This window comes from Hetaerina americana, unplaced genomic scaffold (assembly GCF_022747635.1).
Source record: "Hetaerina americana unplaced genomic scaffold, ioHetAmer1.1.p SCAF_6, whole genome shotgun sequence".
NCBI classification, from domain to species: Eukaryota; Metazoa; Arthropoda; class Insecta; order Odonata; family Calopterygidae; genus Hetaerina; species Hetaerina americana.
In genome coordinates, this window is record NW_027287205.1 from 42,823,958 (window position 1) to 42,846,418 (window position 22,461).

Here is a 22,461-nt window from a genome sequence, read left to right on the forward strand (position 1 = left end):
TTTGGAATGCTTTTCGCGTGATCTCCCTCGCGGAGTAGCATCCAAACTTTGGTGTGCCAACTTATTTCGGCTCCCACCAGAAAAAAACCTACGCTATACCAACGCGAAGCAGAACGTGGCGTCTTTCTATCGACCTCCATTCCCGAGGTTAGATTTCCCGTAGGATTTGGATTTAACCCGCGTGACGCGAAATTCATTCCTTTTTCTACGCGACAGCGACAGGTGCAAATCCACCAGTTCATCCAGCAAGCGCGCTTGGATGTGTGACGCGAGCCTGATTTTAATGAGGCCTTCAGATATTTTTAATGGGAGGAAAAAACCGTTGATTTTGTTGTGTCATTCACGCGAATATACTACGTAATGCATGATCTTGTAAAAGATGGGTGACGTAAAATGGCAGTGGCTACCTATTTTTTATGCTGTCGTTCAAATCATGCCTTAATATACCAGAGGCATGGTATTCAAGGACAAATCAATTTGCAAATACATATAGTTTCCTCGCACGGATCCTTTTACGAGGTGCGTTCACGTTCTAAGGTCACCCGATTGTTTTCTCGGCATTTGAAATCGTAAGAAAAATGTCACACACGCGGTCTCTCTACAAAAATGCAAGACATACGAGTACATAAATATTATATACTCGTAGATGGCTAAACCGCACAGTGGACACGGTTTGAATAGCTTCTGCTAGAGTGAGAAGCGTTTTCAGTACTTATAATGGCATCATTCAGTGTACAAGAACTGGGATGATATCCGTTTTTTCCACTATTGCGGCTTAATGCCCATCTAAATTAATCATCAATTGACAAATACATGCGGTGCCGTGGTTATGGATGTGAAAAATGAGCGTTTGTGGGTGCGGACGTTCAAAGATGGGCGAACGTAGCGTGACAATATTTTCCTGTCTTTTATGATTGAAAATATATGTATATAAATATATATAATAAATACATATATTATGTATATTATGGCCGGCAGACTGTGAGATTATTTTTAGTTCCTATTCCGACAAAGGTAAAGACTACATCATGTGAGGACTACGGGATGATAAGTTTGATATCCCACGTTGCTGAAGTGGTTCTCAGGATCATAACAAAAGGATAGAGAGTAGGGCAAATGATTACCTAGGAGACGATCAGTTTGGGTATAGGAAGGGGAGTGGCACGCGTGATACCATTGCAGTTATGAGATTATTAATCGACAGGAATATAGAATACAACCAGGAGGTATTTGTCTGATTCGTAGATTTCGAAAAAGCGTTTTATAGAGTGAATTGGGAAAAACTAATGAGTATATTGAAGAAAGTAGAAATAGATTGGAGGAACAGGAGGCTAAACCGCAACCTGTACATGTCTCAGACTGCTCAGGTACGAGTGGGGAACGGGGAGTCCGGATGGGCAGTGTTAGGAAGAGGTGTAAGGCAGGGTTGTCCATTATCACCGGTGCTGTTCAACGTATGTGTGGAGGAAATAATTAAAGAGGCATGGGAAGAATTGGAGGTAGGAATAAAGGTGGGCGGGGAATTCGTAAATTCAGTTAGGTTCGCTGATGACCAAGCTCTATTTTGTCACTCAGCCAAAGGGTTGCAAGCATTGCTGAGTGAATTGGATATTCAATGCGACAGATATGGGATGAGAATCGATAAAAAATAAAACAAAGGTTGTGCGATTTTCCAGAAAGAAAAAGGCTAAGCTAAACATAAAAATAGGAGGGAAAAACCAGAGCAGGTGGAACATTTTACGTATCTCGGAAGTGTTTTGGACCAACACGGTCAAAGTAGTAGGGACGTAAGGAGAAGAACCGCGCTAGGCAAAGAGGCTTTCACAAGGAGGAGGGAGTTGATGACAGGGATGTTGAGTAAGGATGTTAAGAAAAGACTCGTTAAAACTTTGATATGGAGCGTAGCTATGTACGGCGCGAAAACGTGGTCATTGAAGTAGGAGTATAGACGTAGACTGGAGGCTTTTGAAATGTGGGTGTGGAGAAGAATGGAGAAGGTGAAATGGACAGAGAAGAAAACAAACGAGGAAGTACTTGGTATGGTGGGCGAAGAGAAGGGTTTGCTGGGAGCAATCCTATGGAGGCGGGAAAAGTGGCTGAAGGGGGTATTGACCGGCAGCGGGATGTTGAAGACTGTAATAGAGGGGATAATGTTATGCAAACGAGGAAAGGGAAGGAACAGGATAGGGATGTTGGAAGGGGTGAAGGGAGGAAGAAAGTACTCAGAGCTGATGAGGGACATGATGTAAAGTAGGATGTTGTGTTTTGCTAGGGGTCACAAATTATTTAATTAGTAATTATGTCCATCCAAAAACCTATTTTAACCGGTAGATTGCCTAATAAAAAAAATTTAAAAAAATATATATAAATATATATATATATAGATATTCACACATACATATACTAAAGACAGAAAAATCTTGTAACGCTACGTTCTGCTTTCCTTGAACTTCCACACTCACGAACGCTCATTTTTCACATTCATAACGTCACCCCTGCATGCATTTATCAATTGACGCACACACGCATTATTTATTTAGATATTCACACATACATATACTAAAGACAGAAAAATCTTGTAACGCTACGTTCTGCCTTCCTTGAACTTCCACACTCACGAACGCTCATTTTTCACATTCATAACGTCACCCCTGCATGCATTTATCAATTGACGCACACACGCATTATTTATTTGTATACAATATTACTTAGAAAGTTTCCCACTATTTTTACTCGTTTTAGATAACTTTTCAACTGAGAAATCAGTCCCGGATGAATCTATTTTACTGGCCTTCATACAATAAATTACAAGTTGGTTTACGCCCTGCACGAAGAGTAAACACCACAGCTGTGTTGTATTAAGTAAGGAAAATAGTAACATGGGCACAAAGAGCTCTAGTTCAGGGCTTACAGGAATAAATATATGCGCTGCGGCGCGAGGGAAATTATTTCATGTTCCGTACACCTCCTCAAATGAAATTTACCTAAGCACGTTATTTAAATTGATACAGAGGGCTCGGTTCCCAAAGCTAAAATGTAACATGGAAGAGCCTTTCGAGGGAAATAAATGAGACAACATACATGATCAGTTTCAGTAGCACATTATGTGATTTAAAAGTTTACATTACCTTTACGATAGTTTTATTAGGCGTTTAATTGGATTCTAGCTCGGTTTAATGATTCCCTACATACGCGTTAAATCAGCGGTCGCCATGCAATGGTGGTTGGACACATGTTGGTCCGCGAGAACTTAAAAAATAATTTTGTTACAATTAGCTCTTGTTATATATTATTTTTTGTTAGTTTACCGTTTTAGGTTGTACGTTTCTTAGCCTTGCCCAAGACACCACAACCTGACCCCAAGCTATTTTAACCCTTCTTCGTTTCCGCATGCATTCTACCTCTCGTATCTCATCCAACATTCCTATCCAATTCCTTCCCATTCCTTGCTTGTTTAACGTCCTGCCCTCTATCAAAGTCTTCAAAATTTCCTCGCCAGTGAAAATGCTCTCCATTGGTGATAAAAATGCAAGTGTAGTTATCATTCATATTAATAAAATCAGTCTTTTAATGTCTAAAGCTGTTTTGTATCTTCAAGAAAAAAACCTTTTTAGTGGTATTCTTGATTCATAGCTGTCAGTTTTGTGGTCCGCGAATGAATGCTTGGCGACCGATCGGTTGAAACAGGAGTTACATTTAATGGTTCACTAATTACTTGCTTGCGCCGAGAATTAAGAAGCATTTTTCAAGACTAATCATCATGATTCTTTCAATTATTTCTGATTGCAAGAGAAGTATTTGAGTCTTGTTATTCAAATCCAAGAAGAGATTACACATTTCCGGTACTCTGTCGAATCTATGGTTACATTTCCTGATGTTCTTTGAGCCAAAAGAATTAATAATCCGTTATCCAATAGACTAATGTTAAAAAATAACGAGTCCTCCGTCTACTTAAAGGAAAATGCTTCTACATACAACGATAACCTCCTAGAGCACGGATCAACATAATGCACGCGCATTATGTTGATTCGTGAATTATATTTATTGCATTAAACACAAAAATATCGCTATTCTTAAAATTTCACGGTACAAAATTCAGCATTATGGAATTTCCAGCGCTCTCGCGAATCATTGGAGCCTCGGCGTAAGATCCGTGAGAGCAACCTGCTTAAGAGGGAAAACGCGAGCAGCGTAGTGATAGCGATAATGCGCTACTCGTATAAAAATTCGGCGTCCAGGCCCCCATGTATATTTAAATTTACCATTTACAGCAATTATACCGGCGGCATGATAGTCTGGGGGGTAGAATATTAGGCTACTGAATGCTGGATCACGAGTTAAAATTCGTAAGTTGCCTCCAGACATTCCCCGCTAAACCTAAATTAAATAAAACAGTGACAAGCGTGACTACGCTAAGTACTTTATGTCCACAGAGAACATGAATTTGATCTTTTTCCAAATTTTTATTTGATAGCGACACAACACATTTCGCTACACTTTATTATACGTCGTTCATGAATTATTTCTTAGCATATTTACGTTTTATTCATCAGGATATTTACATATCTCTGCTCTGTCTTATTCATGAATATGTTAACGTATAGTTAAACAGGCCGTTCTGCTGTCCGATAAAATTGTGGTAAAATAATAATGTCATTCGCACAATGGTGTAAAATTGTGTACTTTACGGGAGTAATTATCATTTACAATTTAATAAAACTTCTTAACGGGAAACAACGGGAAAATGAACTAACACCCCTTCATCACATTGCACGGTTGAATTCTCACGTTATGGTGTAGGGCTTCGTACAAGGTGAGGCCTGTCCTCACGCTGTTAAACCGACCTTCGGGTTGAAGACTGTGGTTGGTTCAGTTACTGTGTCGAGGGAATGCTTGCTCCCCAAACCCATCTCATGAGTGCTAGACGAGATACTCAAGAAGTCGATCGATGGCTCGTGTTACGTGCATGTCCGTGGACTATATTCATCCATTTGTCGAAAGAATCTCTGGGACATCCACCTCGTTCTCTTCCCCTCCCGTCAAACTGAGAATACGAACATTAGAGCTCTACATTACTTAAAATCCCGATCACCTATGACCTAAATAAAATGGATAGGTACGAGTCTACTAGAGACTCTCATCCCTGGTCATGCTCCGCTGTCTTTCAATTGAAGGATTTCATTATATTTACTGAAGAAACTATGAATATTTAGAGATATAATAATGTAATACCATGATTTCCAAGCAGTAACTCCGACATTCGAGTTTGTTAATCATGAATAATGGTGGTAGATGCCATAAAACTACGTCTTCAAAAAATTAGAGATCAAACTGAAAAGAAACAAACTTAAAGATCTATTAAAAAAATTCAAATTCTTATTATTTTACATAATAGAGGATTGATACGACGGCTGTACAACAAAGAGTGATCATAAGGTTTTTAATCCCATTATTATTTTGTTTAACAAATTAATTTTACATATTTTTTAAAAGTTTAAAGGGTAATGTATATGTGGAGTAGGTTTCACTCAGCTAACTACAGTGTTGCATTAGCGGCAGCCGTTGTACAGCTTTTTTCAAAGGCGTATACTTAGCCGAATCCTATTCGCAAGAAAATTTTAGCAACTGGGACATTAGCAATTATACAAATAATTTAGTACTTGGTAATAATACTATTAGTGCATAGTAAAAACTGTTCTTTTACTTTATTACAGTTTTATCGGTGTACGGTATGATGGTGGCAGGAATGCTGATTGTCATGACCGGACTGGGAGTATGGTGCGCGTTCTTCACGACAAAGCCATCGATAATCACAAAGCCTAACAGTACTTATGATTACATCATAGGTAAGTAATTATTAAATTGTTATGTTACAAATCAATTGTTTCTTCAGTCACAAAAGAGAATATGTTTGCCGACTCAATGTTTTGTCAGATATTGCCCAAAATCATTTCATATAGTATGCTAGGTTTTTCGGCACAATCGGAGTATTAAAAAAATATCTTCATCCGCACAATAAGACTTCGAGATGTAACCGAAAATAGTTTTTTTACGGTTACAACACTTCAGAGGTGAATAGTAAATGCATGCTATTTTCCCCGAAAAATAATTGAAAGACTGATACAATATTGAATCAACAATGCGATTCTCAATACAATCATCCAAGCCTGCATAGTTTTACTGGTGGATAGACTTGTGGAATCGGGCATTCTTCTTTCCACAAAGTTCTTATCTTGTACTTTCTAAATATCGCATGCGGACAATGCATTACTTTCACCGTTCGATTTTCCTTCTTATGGCAAAGGATAAATATAGCATTAGTAACTGCACCATTGAATTACTTAGGTCTATTTAAATTTCTTTTTGGCTCCACCGTAAAGCGAAACGAAAGAAATGCCTCTAAATCATTTTCTCTTACCCAGAATTCCTAAGTACTAAGTGTGTTGAGAAATATTTTTTCTCCTGGGGTGGAATGAATGAATGTGCCAACATCAAAAATGGCGTTTCTGTGTCGACCACACACGAAGGGGCCAGAAACACGCTACTTTAAAAAATGTTTGTGCAAAACGAAATGCAAGTAAATGATAAACCTAAGAAGACAATGTAATCATATCCATTCAATGGCTTTAATCGCAGACCATTAGCGTAATTATTTCATATTTTAATGAGAAAAAGAAAATGGCGCTTCATGGAAATTCGCATCATTTTTTTTATTTTAAAAAGTTTTCAGATCTCATTTACTTTCTATTTTTTTTGGTAGCCGAAACGATGCCTCAGGTTAATTGGATTTCGTCAAAATCTAATTAGCGCATCCACTCTTAATAATTACATTAAACAGAAAATTTTGCATCGCTCAGATTAAATAATACTTTTTGAGTTCTTGTGCCTACAAAAACCTTTTACCAACACACAAACACAGATTCTATTCGGAAAAAGGTCAAAACATGCTCTCTTAGATTGGATCTCAAAACGTAAAAATTTCCAATTAAATTCGATTTTTTTCATATAACAACACTCCCCGACACATTACTCTCATGGAAGACGTTAAAGATAACAACCATTACTTGTTTGTACCGAAAAAAGTACCCTAACATAAATGCAGACTTGTTTTTTTTAATTTTAGTTCTATCAGAATGCATGAATCGAATTATTACAAACGCGACGAAACTTTTCACGGAATGAAAAATGCTAAAATAACTCTGGAGCGACAATTTCATTCATGAGTACATGCATATTGGTCCAAGGGTAATCAAGAAGAGTTAAAAAAATACCTTCATACAACGTGGCTGAAATAATTCCATAGTAGATCTAAAATAAGACTCCTCCTGAATCCCCAAACCCTTGTAAGGCAAAGTAATGAAATGCCACACTCTCCCGCGCACCAAAAAGCCTTTAAGTATGTAAAAAAAGAAGTTATTTCAAAACAGCCTCGAACGGTGAGTATGCCTAAAGTTGTGCGGCGTCAATCATCTACATCCAGCGACAACACTTCGCTTCTCTCGTTGACGAAAAACAAAACTCTCAACTGACTTTTACGATGCTATTTCTTGAGGCATGCATAACATTCCGTGCCTAAAAATCAATAAAAGGGAGAGGTCACACCTTAATTCCTTTGCTTTATAATGCTTGAAGGACTGAGTCTAAAGATGTTCCTTGAAGTCTGTATTGTTATGAACTTGAATTGACAATTTCTCTAAACAGTACACCTGTACATGTATACAATTCGAAGAGATCCTGTCTTCGGATTATGCTTAGTAGTCTTTATAACCTTCATTTTGTTTGTAAATGACCTACATTTCCCATAAGCGCTTACTGGGTATAAACCTGTTGTTATTTCGCTCAATGATATCAAAATTTAGGAACTACATACTACCTTGATCAAAAATTTCCCGGAATTTATTCAGAAAATTAAAAATACAAGTTTATTCATCTAAATCTATATTGTCCCCTTCAAAGTAATCCCCATCGACTGCAACACACTTATGCCAGCGCTTGATCCAATCCTCGAAACATTTTTTATATTCGGTTTTCGGTATGTCCATCAGTGCTTCCTGCGATTTTTCCATTACTTCCTCTCGGCTGCTAAAACGCGTTCCCCGTAATGGTTTTTTAACTCGATTGAACAGAAAGAAGCCACAGGGAGCCAAATCAGGTGAATTCGGTGGCTGTTGGATGGTATTTGTTGCATTTTTCGTCAAAATATTACGAATAATGATAGCACTGTGCGACGGTGCGTTATCATGGTGCAAAATCCACGAGTTTTCTGCCCACATTTCTGGTCTCTTTCGGCGAATTGCTTCACGCAAACGTCTCATAACGCCCAAATAATACTCTTTGTTTACTGTCTGGCCTTCTGGCAAAAATTCATGATGCACTACACCGTTGTAATCCATGAAAACCGTCAGCATTGCCTTCTTTTTTGACTGAAAACGACGTGGTTTTTTGGTCTCGGCTCATTTGGTGAACGCCATTCACTTGCCTGATGCCTGGATTGCGTGTCGTACTCATAAACCCACGTCTCGTCTCCAGTAATGATCCTTTTGATGAATGTGGGATCGGATTCAGCCTCGCAAATCATGTCTTTTGCGACGTCAACACGGTCTCTTTTTTGCATGAAATTGAGGTCTTTTGGCACCAACTTTGCTGCTACACGACGGAAACCCAAATCATTAACCACAATGTCTTGGGCGGATCCATAGGCAATGTTCAAGTCCTCCGCTATTTCTCTGATGGTTAATTTGCGGTTATTGACCAACATTTCTTTTACTTTATCAATTTTTTCGAATCGACTTTTGATGTCGATGGTCTGCCACTGCGTTCATCATCTTCGATTGACTCACGACCACTTCTGAACCGCTCGTGCCACTGGTAAACGACCGTTTTTTTTAGAGAATCGTTGCCGAAACACTTTTCCAACATTTCCAACGTCCGTGCGCCACTAAATCCGTTTTTTACGCAAAATTTAATACAAGTTCGTTGTTGCAAATTTAAATCCATTTCTGCAATTGTAAAAAATCGCCAACACACACAGAGATAGATGTACTCTTGGCTACGTAACTTTTGCAAATGTCAAGTTATGACACTAAGATTTAAAGGGAATATCAACAACAGATGTACCAATTTAACAAAAAAACAGAACTCAAATCGGAACGATGGGAGCGCCACACGGTGGTTATTCCGGGAACTTTTTGATCAAGGTAGTATACGAAATTATAGGATTTTCCAGCGCACGATTTTAGTGAAGTCATCACTACACGTAGTTTTCGCATGGGGAAGGGTTTCGTCTGCCTTTGTTTTGGAGGCTAACTCGGCCATCGTCCAAAGGGCGTTGCTACCGGGACATCATTTCTAACGCCTTTAAAAACTTAAACCCCGGATATCGCGGTGTCTAGGAGGGAAATTTAACGTTCCTTCCTTCAAGTCGACATTTTTGTAAACCAAGAGGTCGAATTTACGCAGAAGATAACGTCTTGTGGCGAATTCCTCGATGTGGAAGGCCCATATCCATTGTGATAATGTCAGCTACAGAACCGTCCCTGGGCAGGGCGAAATTGATTTGCGAACCATGACCATCACAAATAAATTTTATACGTGGAACTTCTTCAATCGGAGAAAGCAGAAAATAAAACTCCATTATGACTATATTCATATTCTTAAGGGTTCCTTCCTTTCTTTAAAAACCACTCTTAACAGTTGGAGCTGGAACTGCTGGATGCGTCATCGCTGGCCGCTTGACCACTGCCAATAAGAATTCTAGTGTACTACTAGTGGAAGCGGGAGAGGAGTTCGGTTGGCTGGCCTCAGTGCCATTTGCCTCGCCGCTACTTCAAGGATCCGACAAGAATGACTGGAACTACCGAACTGTGTCGCAGGAGACGTCCTCCTGGGGCCTCCGAGATCGGGTGAGGAGCTGATATTTGTCGGTGGTTGTGGCCACAGTCACCTGTTCCATGTTCACTACCTCCTCAGTTTCTTATTCAACAATCCACATCGAATCTCCTTCCTTTACTATTAACTACACTGTAGCTATTAGTTCAATAATCCCCACTACTTGGCTATGTAAATTCACACAGGCCTAACATATGTCCATATTTCCTCTCTCCACCTTTACTTGATATTTTCCAACTTTTCTGTCCCTTGCGTCGCCATGATGTTCAAAGTTCTTATTTCATATTAGGTTCCATAATATTTTCTTGTAATAAAAATTTCCCTTTCATCCGACTCCTAACTTTTGGCCAACAATATGTGGGATGGGTGATCTTACTAGGAGCAATCATAATTTCTCCTGCGAGTGCAGCTCTACGTGTAATAGGAACATGCTGGCCATTCCACCCCATAAAGGTTATAGGGAGGATGCCAGAGAGTTGGAATTCACCAATCACCAATAAATAAATAATGTACATATGTATGTATATATGTGTAGGTATGTATATGTATATATATATATATATATATATATATATATATATATATATATATATATATATATATATATATATATATATATATATATACACATACATACACACATACACACACACACACACACATGTGGAATATTGCAGGAGAAATAATCTTATATAGCTTGCTAAATCCTCAGCACATTATGGGTAGACAGATGTTAAATGCACTGCCACCTGAATCCAGACCTGTCTCTTTATCAAATTAAGAAACTTATGTTGTGGCATCTTCCGCAATTTCTTTTAAACTTATGTATACCTGAATTTAAATTAATGGCCTGTATTCTGTTGCTGAAGTTTGGGAGCATATATCTAGTAATTTAAACTTTAGAATTTTTATGTGTGTGTTCTCTTGAATGTGTAAGACCACTCATGCTGTATACTTAGTACAATCTGTGACACTCATACTCATGAACATTATTTCATTTTCATAAAATCTGCAATGTTACATTGAGTGGATGAAAAGAGGACATTATTATTATAATAAACAATTGCATTTTGATAGGCAGGTTTCAATATGGCCCCGAGGTAAAGGACTTGGAGGCACGGGACAGCTGAACTACATGCTCCACTCCCTTGGACACTGGGAAGACTTTGACAAATGGAAGAAGAAACACGGAGTTTCTGGGTGGGATGCTAGCACCCTCCAGCCATATATGAGACGCATGCTCATGACCAAAAACTTTGAAGTTGAAGATAGCTGTGCCCCAGAGGATTCCATGGCAGGTGACAATAGCATCTGTGAAGATAACAGATACCATTCCCATTTTGAACTAACACCCACCAGTGCACTGCCTGGGGTGGTGGTCGAAGTGGTCAATCCAAAAAAATCCCCTATAGCAAAGGCTTTCTTGGATGCTGGAAAAGAACTGAACATTGAGTCTGAGAAAGTCGGCGATCTTGATTATGGATTTCTTCCAGCAATGAGCACAATTGCCCTTGGCCAACGGTGGAGCAGCTACCACGGATACCTGAAGCCGGTGTTAAATGAACCTAATATCCATGTTCTTCTTAATACTCATGTTTCCAAGGTAAATATGACTTTTCATCACTGTTCCCCTTAATTTTTGGAATGGTACTATTTCAACCTAATGTCAAAATTCTAAAAAAATTTTGCTGAAATTTAAGAGAGGCTTACTGTAATGTTGGATGTTAGGTTGTGTTTTGTTAGGAAAGGCAAGGAAACTATAGCTGTACGGTTTTGTAGCTCATGTATATGCAAAACTTACATTATCTGATGGATTACCCATAATAATAATGTGATATTTCCTATAGTGTAACTACCATGATGTGAAATTTCAATAAGTAACACTTCTAACGTGATAGCATATGAGATCTTTTTAGAAACTACTAAGTGTACATGGACTAATCATTTCAAATAGCTGAATAGTCAGCAAATATGATGTAATGTATATTTTACAATTTCAAAATTTCTGAAGACCATAATTTGCCTATTTAAATAGCATTCTTGATTATTGCCAACTTTTAATATGCATCATGCATTTTTCATTTCTAGTCTACATTGATTAATCATTATTGAACTATTGAACTATTACACTTATGAAGCATTTTAAGTTCAAACAAATATTTGTCGATTTTAGGTAATTTTTTCAAGCTCGGGAAATTCCACACCAACTGCAATCGCAGTCCAGCTGGCAACAAGGAGTAAAAACAGTCAGAATAAATTTGAAACTGTGTATGCCAAACAAGAAATAATTTTGTGTGCAGGAGCAATTAATTCTGCTCAAATTTTGCTGCTGTCCGGCATTGGACCACGGGAACATCTTGAGAAGCTTGAAGTAAGTAAATGCAAATGCAATGAACACTGCCACAAAAATACCTACACTGATGCTACAAAATGCCAATGATTTTTTTATGGATCTATTACAATGTCTTCAAAATTGGAGGTGAAATCCATAGAGAGGTTATTTGTACCTTTGTCGCAGTGGGTAGTCACTATGATTTGGAAATAGTAGTGATGTATATTCAGTGGGAATCGGGTGTCATAAAAATATTCAATTTTATATGTACCTCTGTATTCATTTATCTCTCTCTCTCCCCCACTAACACTGAAAAAATGCTTATTGGCCTATTTTTTAAAATTTAATAATAAAAACAAAAATAGCCCATGTGGCCTTTATTTCAGATTATTAAACAAGATATAACATCAAGGACAATCACAAACACCCAAGCCATGAGTTGGGGAAACTCAGAGCTTGCAAGTTTTTACCAGCAAGAGTTTACAAGTAAAGGCACCTATGCTAAACAATATTTGGAATAAAAAAGCGGCAATGGATCTTATTGGACTGAGAACTATTTTTTTCTAAAAATACTTTGGCAACTAATGCTACCAAACTTCTTAACAAAAATAAGAGAAAAGTAAAATTACGGTTCATTTATTAATGACACTACACCCTGAAGTTTGGCCAGACAAATACTATATAATTCAGAAATGGTAATTATCCCAAATCATTCTTTGAATAGTAAGTTGGAAAAACAATGAGGATGAAAATGATTGTATACATAACTTTCAAGGATTAATACTTTCAAATAAAGTTAAAAATTAATAACATTTACCAAGACCTAAAATGACCACTTATACGCCATGTATTTGTATGCTGAATGCACATTCAACTGTCACAAAATTAGCACCTTACAATATAATTGTCAGACATTCAGTAAAACCTTTTGTGTCTGAAGGTGCTTATAACCTAATTCCCAAAATTTTATTGGACCAAAGTAGATAGAATTTTTCATTTACATTTTAAATGATTTTGCAAATTTAATTATTTAACAATAAGCTTAATAATTTTCCATCAAGTAAAAGCATCAATAAACAAAATGGTCATCCAATTATCATTTTATTTCCTGAACTTTTTAGGGCTACGATGATTCCAATCTCAAAGGTGGTCATAATGATAAAGTTGTAGGTATTAATGTACTCGGCACACTATGGATCATCAGGACATTCATATTACTGACAGTTAGTTATACCATAAAATATCTAATCCCAAGACATGACTCAAACCTGATATTTCTGAGTTAGAACGTGAATCTCCTGCATTGTATCTAATTAATAAATATTGAGATATTCATGGAAAACAATAACATTTTCTAAAATTTCACAGTAATTATAAAGTCAGCATGTCAATCTGTGATAGCATTACATGTATTCAGGAAGTATCTTATAAAAATTTCCTTGCCATCACATATGAAAGTACACAATATGAATGGTATGAAGGAAGAATCATGAAGTCAAATTACAAGGTGTAAAATGTCTCTTGCATAAGGATGGTATGAATTTATCGATTCTGCATCTATAGGTATATTTCACCACTTTTTGCAAAGCTAAAATTCTATTTTCTAATGATTAATAAAGTCTAAGCACATTGCATTAATGCAGATAATGGATCTGATAGACCAGGGAATGAATTAATTTTTTTAGATCCCTGTTGTTGCAGATCTTCCAGTGGGAAATAATTTGTTTGATCACCTCAACATGCCAGTATATGTGAGCTTGGAAAGCCCAGTAAGTGTGACCAAGGAAAAAGTGATGACTCTACGGACACTTTGGGATTACATGATAAACAATAAAGGTAAGAGTAGCACTATTAAAAAGCTATTAAAAAAAATGTTGCCTACCTCTCTTCAGCAACAACGCTGCACATTTTCACAAGTACACCATCTCAAAACAGTGGTCTTTCCTTTGATGCCTCTTAACCCTCATATATGCGTGGCCCTGGAGTGGTGTATTCAGTTCTTTAATTTTCCTATAAATGTTAGTTTTCATAATTAAGTTTTACTATCTTTAGTAGTCTATTACTTTGAGAGGGACACTAAATTTGTACAAGATAATAATGGTACTTATATATTTTATTTCATGATTATTATTGATTAAACGAAAAAATCATAGAAATATATTCCTGATGCTATGAGATGCAGCCATGTTTATCCCATTGTTATGTGTATTAGTTGTCCAATAGTGCAAGTATGCTTGATAAGCAATCTTTGTTATATGAAAGAAATATGATACCAAATTTTCTTTAATTACTAAAGATAAATGAAAGCACCATTGACAATCAGTTGGAGATCCATCTAAGAGTATGAATAAGTAAAGAATTATGATTTTTGAGCAGATGATGTAACAAGAGGGATTCCTCCATGCTTGATGAAAGATGTATGGCATATTTCCAAAGTTAGGACATTATATTTTAGATGATCTTTTTTCTTGGCAGAACATGCCATTAACAACTCTTGAATAAATCGCAATTTGCACAGCAATAATATTTCTGAAACCCTTTTACAAGTGCAAGAGTTGAATAACTGAGGTTTGATGGTTGTAAAGAATTGTGGTCGTGGAAAAAATTATATCTACTAAGTTTTAATGAAAATTAACAAAATATTTTTTAGTTCAATAGTTTCAGCCTCAACTTTGTGGAAGTTCATTTTAATAAATGAAAAAGAAACACTTTGTTTCAATCCACCACTTTGTGGTGGATTGAAACAAAGTGTTTCTTTTTCATTTATTAAAATATTTTTTCATACGAGTCGGAGTAGTATTGTATTAGAAGTGAATATGTTTATACACAAAGATACTGCTGAAAATGCAGTATCAGCAATGAAGCAGATTCACCCAATGATGCATAAACTAATGTGAGAGCTTCACTACCTAAAAAATAAATAAGTACTTTTCACTAACCATGTACATATTTATGCAGTGCAATTCTCACATAAATACAGGCATGCATTAATGAAAAATATTCATTTTCTTCCAAACATCACAGTTATGCTTCCAAAGATAGCAACACAAAGAATCTACATATTGGAATTACAGAAACCATGAATTTGCAAGAGGTTTCAATGAGTATTTATGCCAATTATTCTACTGCACTCCTTTTATCATAAAAATTTCAGCAAAAGTTTGTTGCTTAAGGGAAAACGCGTCTCTGTGCCAATATGGTTAGCTGACATTTCTTGATTACAAGACTAATTTTATTCCATTACTTTCAGGTATCCTTGCATCATCTGGAGTTCAAGGTGTGGGTAAAGTGGATCCACATTCAGGACTCATTCTTTTTGGCATGGGCTCCACTGATGATGCCCTCAGAGATGTTGCAAACTACAGACCAGATGTATGTACCTAGCCTTATTTTTTTAAGAAAATGAGCTTGGAAAAATCATTCACAAATTAACTTTACATATGTACATTCTCCAGTGACTTATCAAACATTATGGGGCATCCCACCAATGAATACATGTTACAGGGCCAACCTAATACAAGATTCTAATATCTCAGCCATGAAAATATATATTTAAATAAGGTACACACTGTATCAAATGCTCTAAACTCACTTCTGGATCTTACAGGCTTTCAACTCAATATTCCCACTTGGCCACAATATAAGTCAGGAAGGAATGATAATCTTAGCAACCTGCCTGCAACCCAACAGCAGAGGTACAGTGAGATTAAAAGATGCGTCAGCATTCAGCAATGTACTGATAGATCCACAATATTTATCAAGGAGAGAAGATATTGATTGCACTGCCAAAGGTACATATTTTCAATATTAAAATAACTACCAACCCAGTTAGTCATGAGAGTAATCTAAATGTCCACCAACAGGAAGGCCATGGGTTCAAAACCCAGCATGGACGATGTGTAAATTTTGCTGTTTCGGCCAATGGTAGACATGATGATGTGGGTCAAGTATGGCTTTCTGGGATCTTTAAGGCTACCAGAAAATGAAATAAAGTAAAAGGGGAAAATATTTATAAAATGTAATTGTGTCATTTGCAAATTAGAAGAATGATGGTATTGATTTGATGGTTTATGATGCAGTTAAATTTAAAGATCCAACAAAAATATTATAAAAAATAATCTTACCCCAGTCAATATTTGAAAAGAAGTCGAAACCATAATTATATGCCTAATTTATGTTGACCCTGATTTTTGGGCCATTTGTGGTTCAAATTCTTTATTCACCTTGGGGAATCCTGAAATAAAATGTGAGCCAGTTAAAACAATGCAGATAAACTAACAACAATAATGATCCAGGTTTGTTGAATATGCATAAATAAATAAATAAAATATATAGTTTTACCTTTCACAAGGAAATTGATCTTCAAAGTTGAGCGGAAATCATATCAACATTTAAAGACTTAATATTTCTAGTTAAAATTATCTTTCTTCTTTTGTACAATTAAGGTCATTATTCTATTTTCAGCGGTTAGATTAGCTGTTCAAGTAGCTGAGAGTAAATCATTCCAAAGACTAGGTGCCAAAGTGCACTTGCCAAAACCACCCCAATGTGGTAACTTATCAGTCAATGTCATGGATGATGAATACTTGGAATGTATTATAAGAACAGGAGCAATTACAGGTTATCATCCAGGTGGTACCTGCAAAATGGGTAATGCCAATGACCCTTCAGCTGTAGTGGATAATAATTTACGGTAAGACTTTTAAACATTAATGATTATCTTCCAACTTCCAGAATAAACTTATGTATAATGCTATTTTTGAGCAGACTATACTCTGCTTCTGGAGGACATCATTAGTTGTCAAGAGGATTCAATAATTTTTTGGTAACATCATAAAGAATATATACTCATTAAGGTCATGCAGTCTAGAATGCAATATTTCATTGCAAAATACTGTTGTCAGACAAGTAATTTAAATAAATTTTTGAGAGTACTACATGGAGTGCAGCCACTGGGTTGTGGAGAGTGGCCAACTTCTATGTAGATATAAATGCCTTCTGCAAAATAGCAACTGTAGTTGATGAATAAATCGTTGCGGACAATAAGTAGCAGTACTTGGGAGGATGCAGGAGACAACCTTTGGATAAGCTGGCCTAAAAATCCTGCTAAGGTACCGTAACTATGCATATGGATCCAGCCAAAATATAAGCCACAAATTATCTTGAGGGCACCAGTTCTCCATTACTAGAGTCAAGGTGAATACTGCAGAGGCTGAAACTGCAATGCTCATCTTTCTGCAACAGGAAACCACTACATTACCACCCTAAAGAGCTTAACCAGCTCTCCTCTTTCTTTTGTGATTAAAGCAACAGATGAAATGGAATCATCTTGAGTAAAATATCCTGGAGGTAAACCAGTCCCCCCATTTGGATCTCCAAGCAGTGATTCAATGAGTACATTATTCATATATTTCAGTCCATTTAGGATAGGAACTTGAAATATCTGGTCAGTGTGGGCAAGTGGGAGGTTAGCGGATGGTAACAGTGGAGATGTGCACAGTGGGGTTAGATATATTAAGCAAGTTAGATATCTGAGCGAAATGAAATGGCTCAAAGTGAAGGACTTTTGGATCAGTAGCTACAGGATCATTCACAGAGTCTCCAAGGATGCAAATGAGACTTGAATGGAAGTGGGGCTGGGTGTAATATTTAGGAAGATTGCTGTACATAAAGTGAAGAGACAACTTAATGAAAAATTCATTGTGGTCAAAATAGCAATGAAACCTACAGGTGTCATGGTGGCACAAGTTTACTTGTTAACAGCAGACTGCAATACTGATTGAGTGAAGCTGTATAATAATATTGCCCAAAAAATATACAGTGCATATGGAAAAGAAAATCTAATTGTACTTTGAAACTAGAATGTAATCACTGGAAAAAGCCATGATGGAAAAACATGAAGATATGACCTACAGAAGGCAAATGAAAGGGGAGAAAGGCCTCTGGAATTCTGTGAATGGTACAAATGAGTAGAAGCAAACACTCTCAAAATCACCCACCAAGATGATTTACATGAAAGCTGCCAGAAGATGTTAGAAAATATCAACTAGACCACATATTCATTGAGCACACATTTAGAGCTCAAAAGACGGCCTGCAAAAACTATCAAGTGGCAGATATCAACAGTGAACACTATCTAGTGCTAACAAAGTGCCATCTCAAATTCCAAATACTGGAGGAGAGAAGGAATATTTGACGGCAGTTGGAAAGATTGAAGGAAAGTGAGAAATTTCCAATAGAAATTGGAAAAGAGGAAAGTAACACTCAGTATCAATTGAAGAAAAAAGGGTATGAAATGAATAGTGATGATTTTTTACAAGCTGTAAAGAAAACCATAGGGCAAAGCAAACAAATCTAGTAGAGAGGACTTGAATAATAAAAGTTTTGCAGTTTTTGACAGTGGAACTTCAGGTCAAATAAATATTTTCTATGAAAACTTTTATTGATATCATAAAGTTGATCAACTCTAATCTTGGTATATTCTTCAAATTATCACTAAAATATATGAAAATTCACTGGCAGGATGCAATGAAATTCATAAATAGTGAGCAATGCCTGAAATAATTTATCTGGAAATGGTAGCGAATGATCTGATAAACACAGTTGATTCGTGCTCCAAACACTCAAAATATGTGACAACAGATGGCTTTCAAATAATTAACTTATTATACTTTCTTTAACAAGGAATTGCCACATAGGCTTTTGCCTATACCAATACTATCAACATTAGGTAACAACATGCTGAATATAAGGTTACAACGCTGGGAGAAGTTGAAATGGTTCACAGGTACATTGAAGTCGACATACTTGTCATAGGCCTGAAATATAGATTATTCCACTGCGCGATAAAGCCAATGTTTACCTCCGTGCAGAATTGTTTTACTCTATTGTACTTACAGTAATTATGCTTAATCAAAGTTCTCAACTTTTCAGCACATGAAGTACACATATGTAAGAAAAACATAGTGTTTTAACAAACATCGCCATAAAAACAATACATACTAATTCAGGAAACCAACTTGCAACGATTCATAACACTTGGCAAACATGGCATGAATAGCATTAACAAAGATTTATATGTATGTATAAGACGACTGCTAGTACAAGATAAGCAGGAATTTTTAATAAACTGTCTTAGTATATTTAAACACAAAGTAAAGGGTTAATAAGTTTGCACAATATCCCGCCATGATGTCTATGCTTTTCACAAACTTTTGAGCAGTCATATATCCTTAAGAAAACGATCTTACCTGTGGTTACCTGTTTCAGTAACTTTCATCTCATTAGGGCAGGTTTATTAACACAGGATATTAATGCTGCTAGAAAAATGAAATTGTTACTCCAGAAATCACAAAAACCATATTTGTCCATCAAAACAAGTTCCCTAACAGGAAATTTCAAATTTATACTTCCTAAAGATTATAGGAAGTACACGACCTGACTATCCTAATAGAAGCATAAATCATGCCGTATTTCCCATTAAAAGTTATATGTTGGTGAGATTACAACATATATTAAGTTACACAATCAAGGAAGATGAAGCTGATAGTATTTGTCATCTTCCTCATTATTGGTAATGAGGAATTGTTAAACTCATAGGCTAATTGAAGGTCATCAGTTGTAATTTGGAATATTGTTTTAACACTGGCTGGCATTTTTGTATTTTTTAATAGGATTAAATGAATGATTTCCAACTGTGTTATTTACTTGATTCATTTATTTACATTTCTTCACAATAATTTTACCTAAGTGTGCGAAAAGGTATAAGATTCTGCGTTCCGACTTTAGCAGCACAAAATCCATTTTCGAGGCTATTCCACTGACTCTCAGGAGACAAAATATTAAGAGGTCATTCTGAAGGGGAAAGGCATTACTTTGATCACCACTAAACTTGTGCTTATCTTAGTCTTTTCTTTGGGGCACAGAGTTTCTTCTAATCAGCAAAATATGCTTTAGTCACCTGATTAGTTGGAGAGTCACCATAAGAAACGTAAGTCATGGAGATTGTATTTGAAAAAATTTCATTTTTGACAACTTTTAACATAAAAATCTGGATAAAAAACTTTGTTTCAAGCCTTTACAGAAAGGATGAAGAATTCCATTTTGTTCACTTTCTCATTTCTTTAACTTAAGGGGCATTGTAGACTAGTGTATAGAGCAATTAGCTACTGACTTGAGGGCCCAGGTTTGATTCCCAGTGACTTTGGGCATCCTCCAGTTCATCCAAACTACATGGTTTTTGGCAACAATATGCTTATGAGAAAATTCATATGATGCAGGAAAGGAACTAGCCCCCTACTCTGATGTGCAAATTCCTCATGCCATAAGGCTTACAAGGTGAACTCTTCCATCACATTTTCAAAACTTCACATTGATTACCAAGTGCAATTGCTCACACATCATCAATTCTTGAAGAGCCATTGTATCTTTAGCATCCCATGCCGTGAATTAAGATGTTGTTTTAATATTTCTCGCCTTTGAAAATTGCTACTGAGAGCACATAGATTATATTTCATATATTTTTCCAAAATTTTTTACCTTCCCTCATGATTAAGCTAAGTGAAGTCAAGAAATTTACAATGCTTAAGATGCAGTTACCATGAGCTCAGAAAATGAATCTACGTTTGAACTCAAAGAGAAATGATTCTTCACTCTTACACTGACAGCCATTAATATATTTGATTGAGTATTAGCCTTGGCCAATGCAAATTTCAGAGCTAACATAATTTCTCTAAAATTGGAACTCAGGCAGAAATTTCCTACTCCGGTTAAATTAGTGACGTTGTTCAAAGCACAAAAGCATACATATGACTTAAATTATAATTTCACACTACACATTATTGAAAACCTCATGCAAGCTTAATACAACGTACGATAAACAATGACTGACATTAACCATTCTGATGGGTTTCAGGTCCTTCTTATCACTTTCAACATCTTACAATATTTCATGAACCAACTACAATAGTCATGATCACTGTGATCACCAATCTTATTATTTTTCCTATGGCAATGTTTTGGGCACGGCAAATGAACATGTAAATTACCGGTGTTTTGAAAAAGATTTTAAATGGATACAATGAACAGAAGTGAAAATATATGTCGGACTCCCAAAACCCTATGGTGTGTGAAATTCATACCTCAGGGTATGGGACCAGATCCTATCCCTAAGTTGTAAGTGTTTCAAAGGAAGATCTGGTACCCTATGGATCACATTGCATAGGCAAAGCTTAGGGTGTTCAGAGCCATCACCTGGAATCAAACCCAGGACCCTCCGGTCAGTAGTAGCCAAGAGATGTACCACCAGGCTACCCTGGTGGTAATGAAGCTAGGAGTTAATGCCAGGGTATCAGTTAAAAAGCTTAAGATTGTAGCATGGAAAGTAAATATTGCTTCCCAAGGATATGCACAAATTTAAGGGTTATGTTCAATATGTAAAATCAAATCACTCTGTCGATTTCCACACTTCATTTATTTAACTGACCATGGTTATTGCACTGTGTGCCATTACTTAGGTCTCTTTCAATGCTACAATGCCAAAACCATGGTTCATTTATGAATGCAATAATTCGGCAAATGACATATGGAAATTGAACAAGAAATTTCAACTTATTTTAATGAATGCAGATATCATATGGGTAATGAGCTCCGGCACCAGTTGCTCCACAGTACTTATTAGTCATAAATTATAAAATATATTAAATTAGTATGTGCTACAAGTAGGATTGTCAGTCTTAAGTTCTAAGGTGTGCATCATATATTGTCAAACCTATATGAGAAATGTTTTGTTTGCCAATTAATACAATTACAGGTTAAAATCAAAAGTGTAAATTTAAGACCTTCAAGCATATAAACCTCAGAACAAATTATCCTACAGGCCTCACCTCTCGGAGGCTCTGCCTACAGTTCTGGACCAACTGAGCATAGCTGCCCTGTTTACTAATTCATTATCTTTAGCAATGAATTAAAGATAAATCAACTCAATTTTTGAAGGTAATTTACAAGTAAAAATTAGAATTAAATATTGAAGATATGCCAATGCCTCTGGAACTGAAAATATTAACAAACCACATGTGCCAGAGGGAAAAGAACTTAGGCCCCTAACGCAAATGTCAACATTTCATATGCTGTAGGGCTAAAAACATGGTGACCCCATCACAAACTGAACTTTTGGGAAAAATAATGTGATATTTTAATGTCAATTTTATGATAAAGTTTTATTAAAGTCAGGAGTACAAAAC

The 22,461-nt window shown here is 36.4% G+C and overlaps 1 protein-coding gene across 1 annotated transcript in view; it reads left to right on the forward strand.

Moving 5' to 3' along the window:
• The window catches only part of ninaG (neither inactivation nor afterpotential protein G), a 41,797-nt gene that overhangs the window by 18,526 nt on the left and 810 nt on the right, over positions 1–22,461 (forward strand). Inside the window, exons 2-9 of the mRNA XM_071594096.1 lie at positions 5,715–5,846; positions 9,694–9,902; positions 10,970–11,491; positions 12,062–12,259; positions 13,906–14,056; positions 15,471–15,592; positions 15,828–16,011; positions 16,685–16,913. Of these exons, the coding sequence (XP_071450197.1) occupies positions 5,715–5,846; positions 9,694–9,902; positions 10,970–11,491; positions 12,062–12,259; positions 13,906–14,056; positions 15,471–15,592; positions 15,828–16,011; positions 16,685–16,913 (1,747 nt within the window). The remainder of the gene's footprint in view (positions 1–5,714; positions 5,847–9,693; positions 9,903–10,969; positions 11,492–12,061; positions 12,260–13,905; positions 14,057–15,470; positions 15,593–15,827; positions 16,012–16,684; positions 16,914–22,461) is intronic.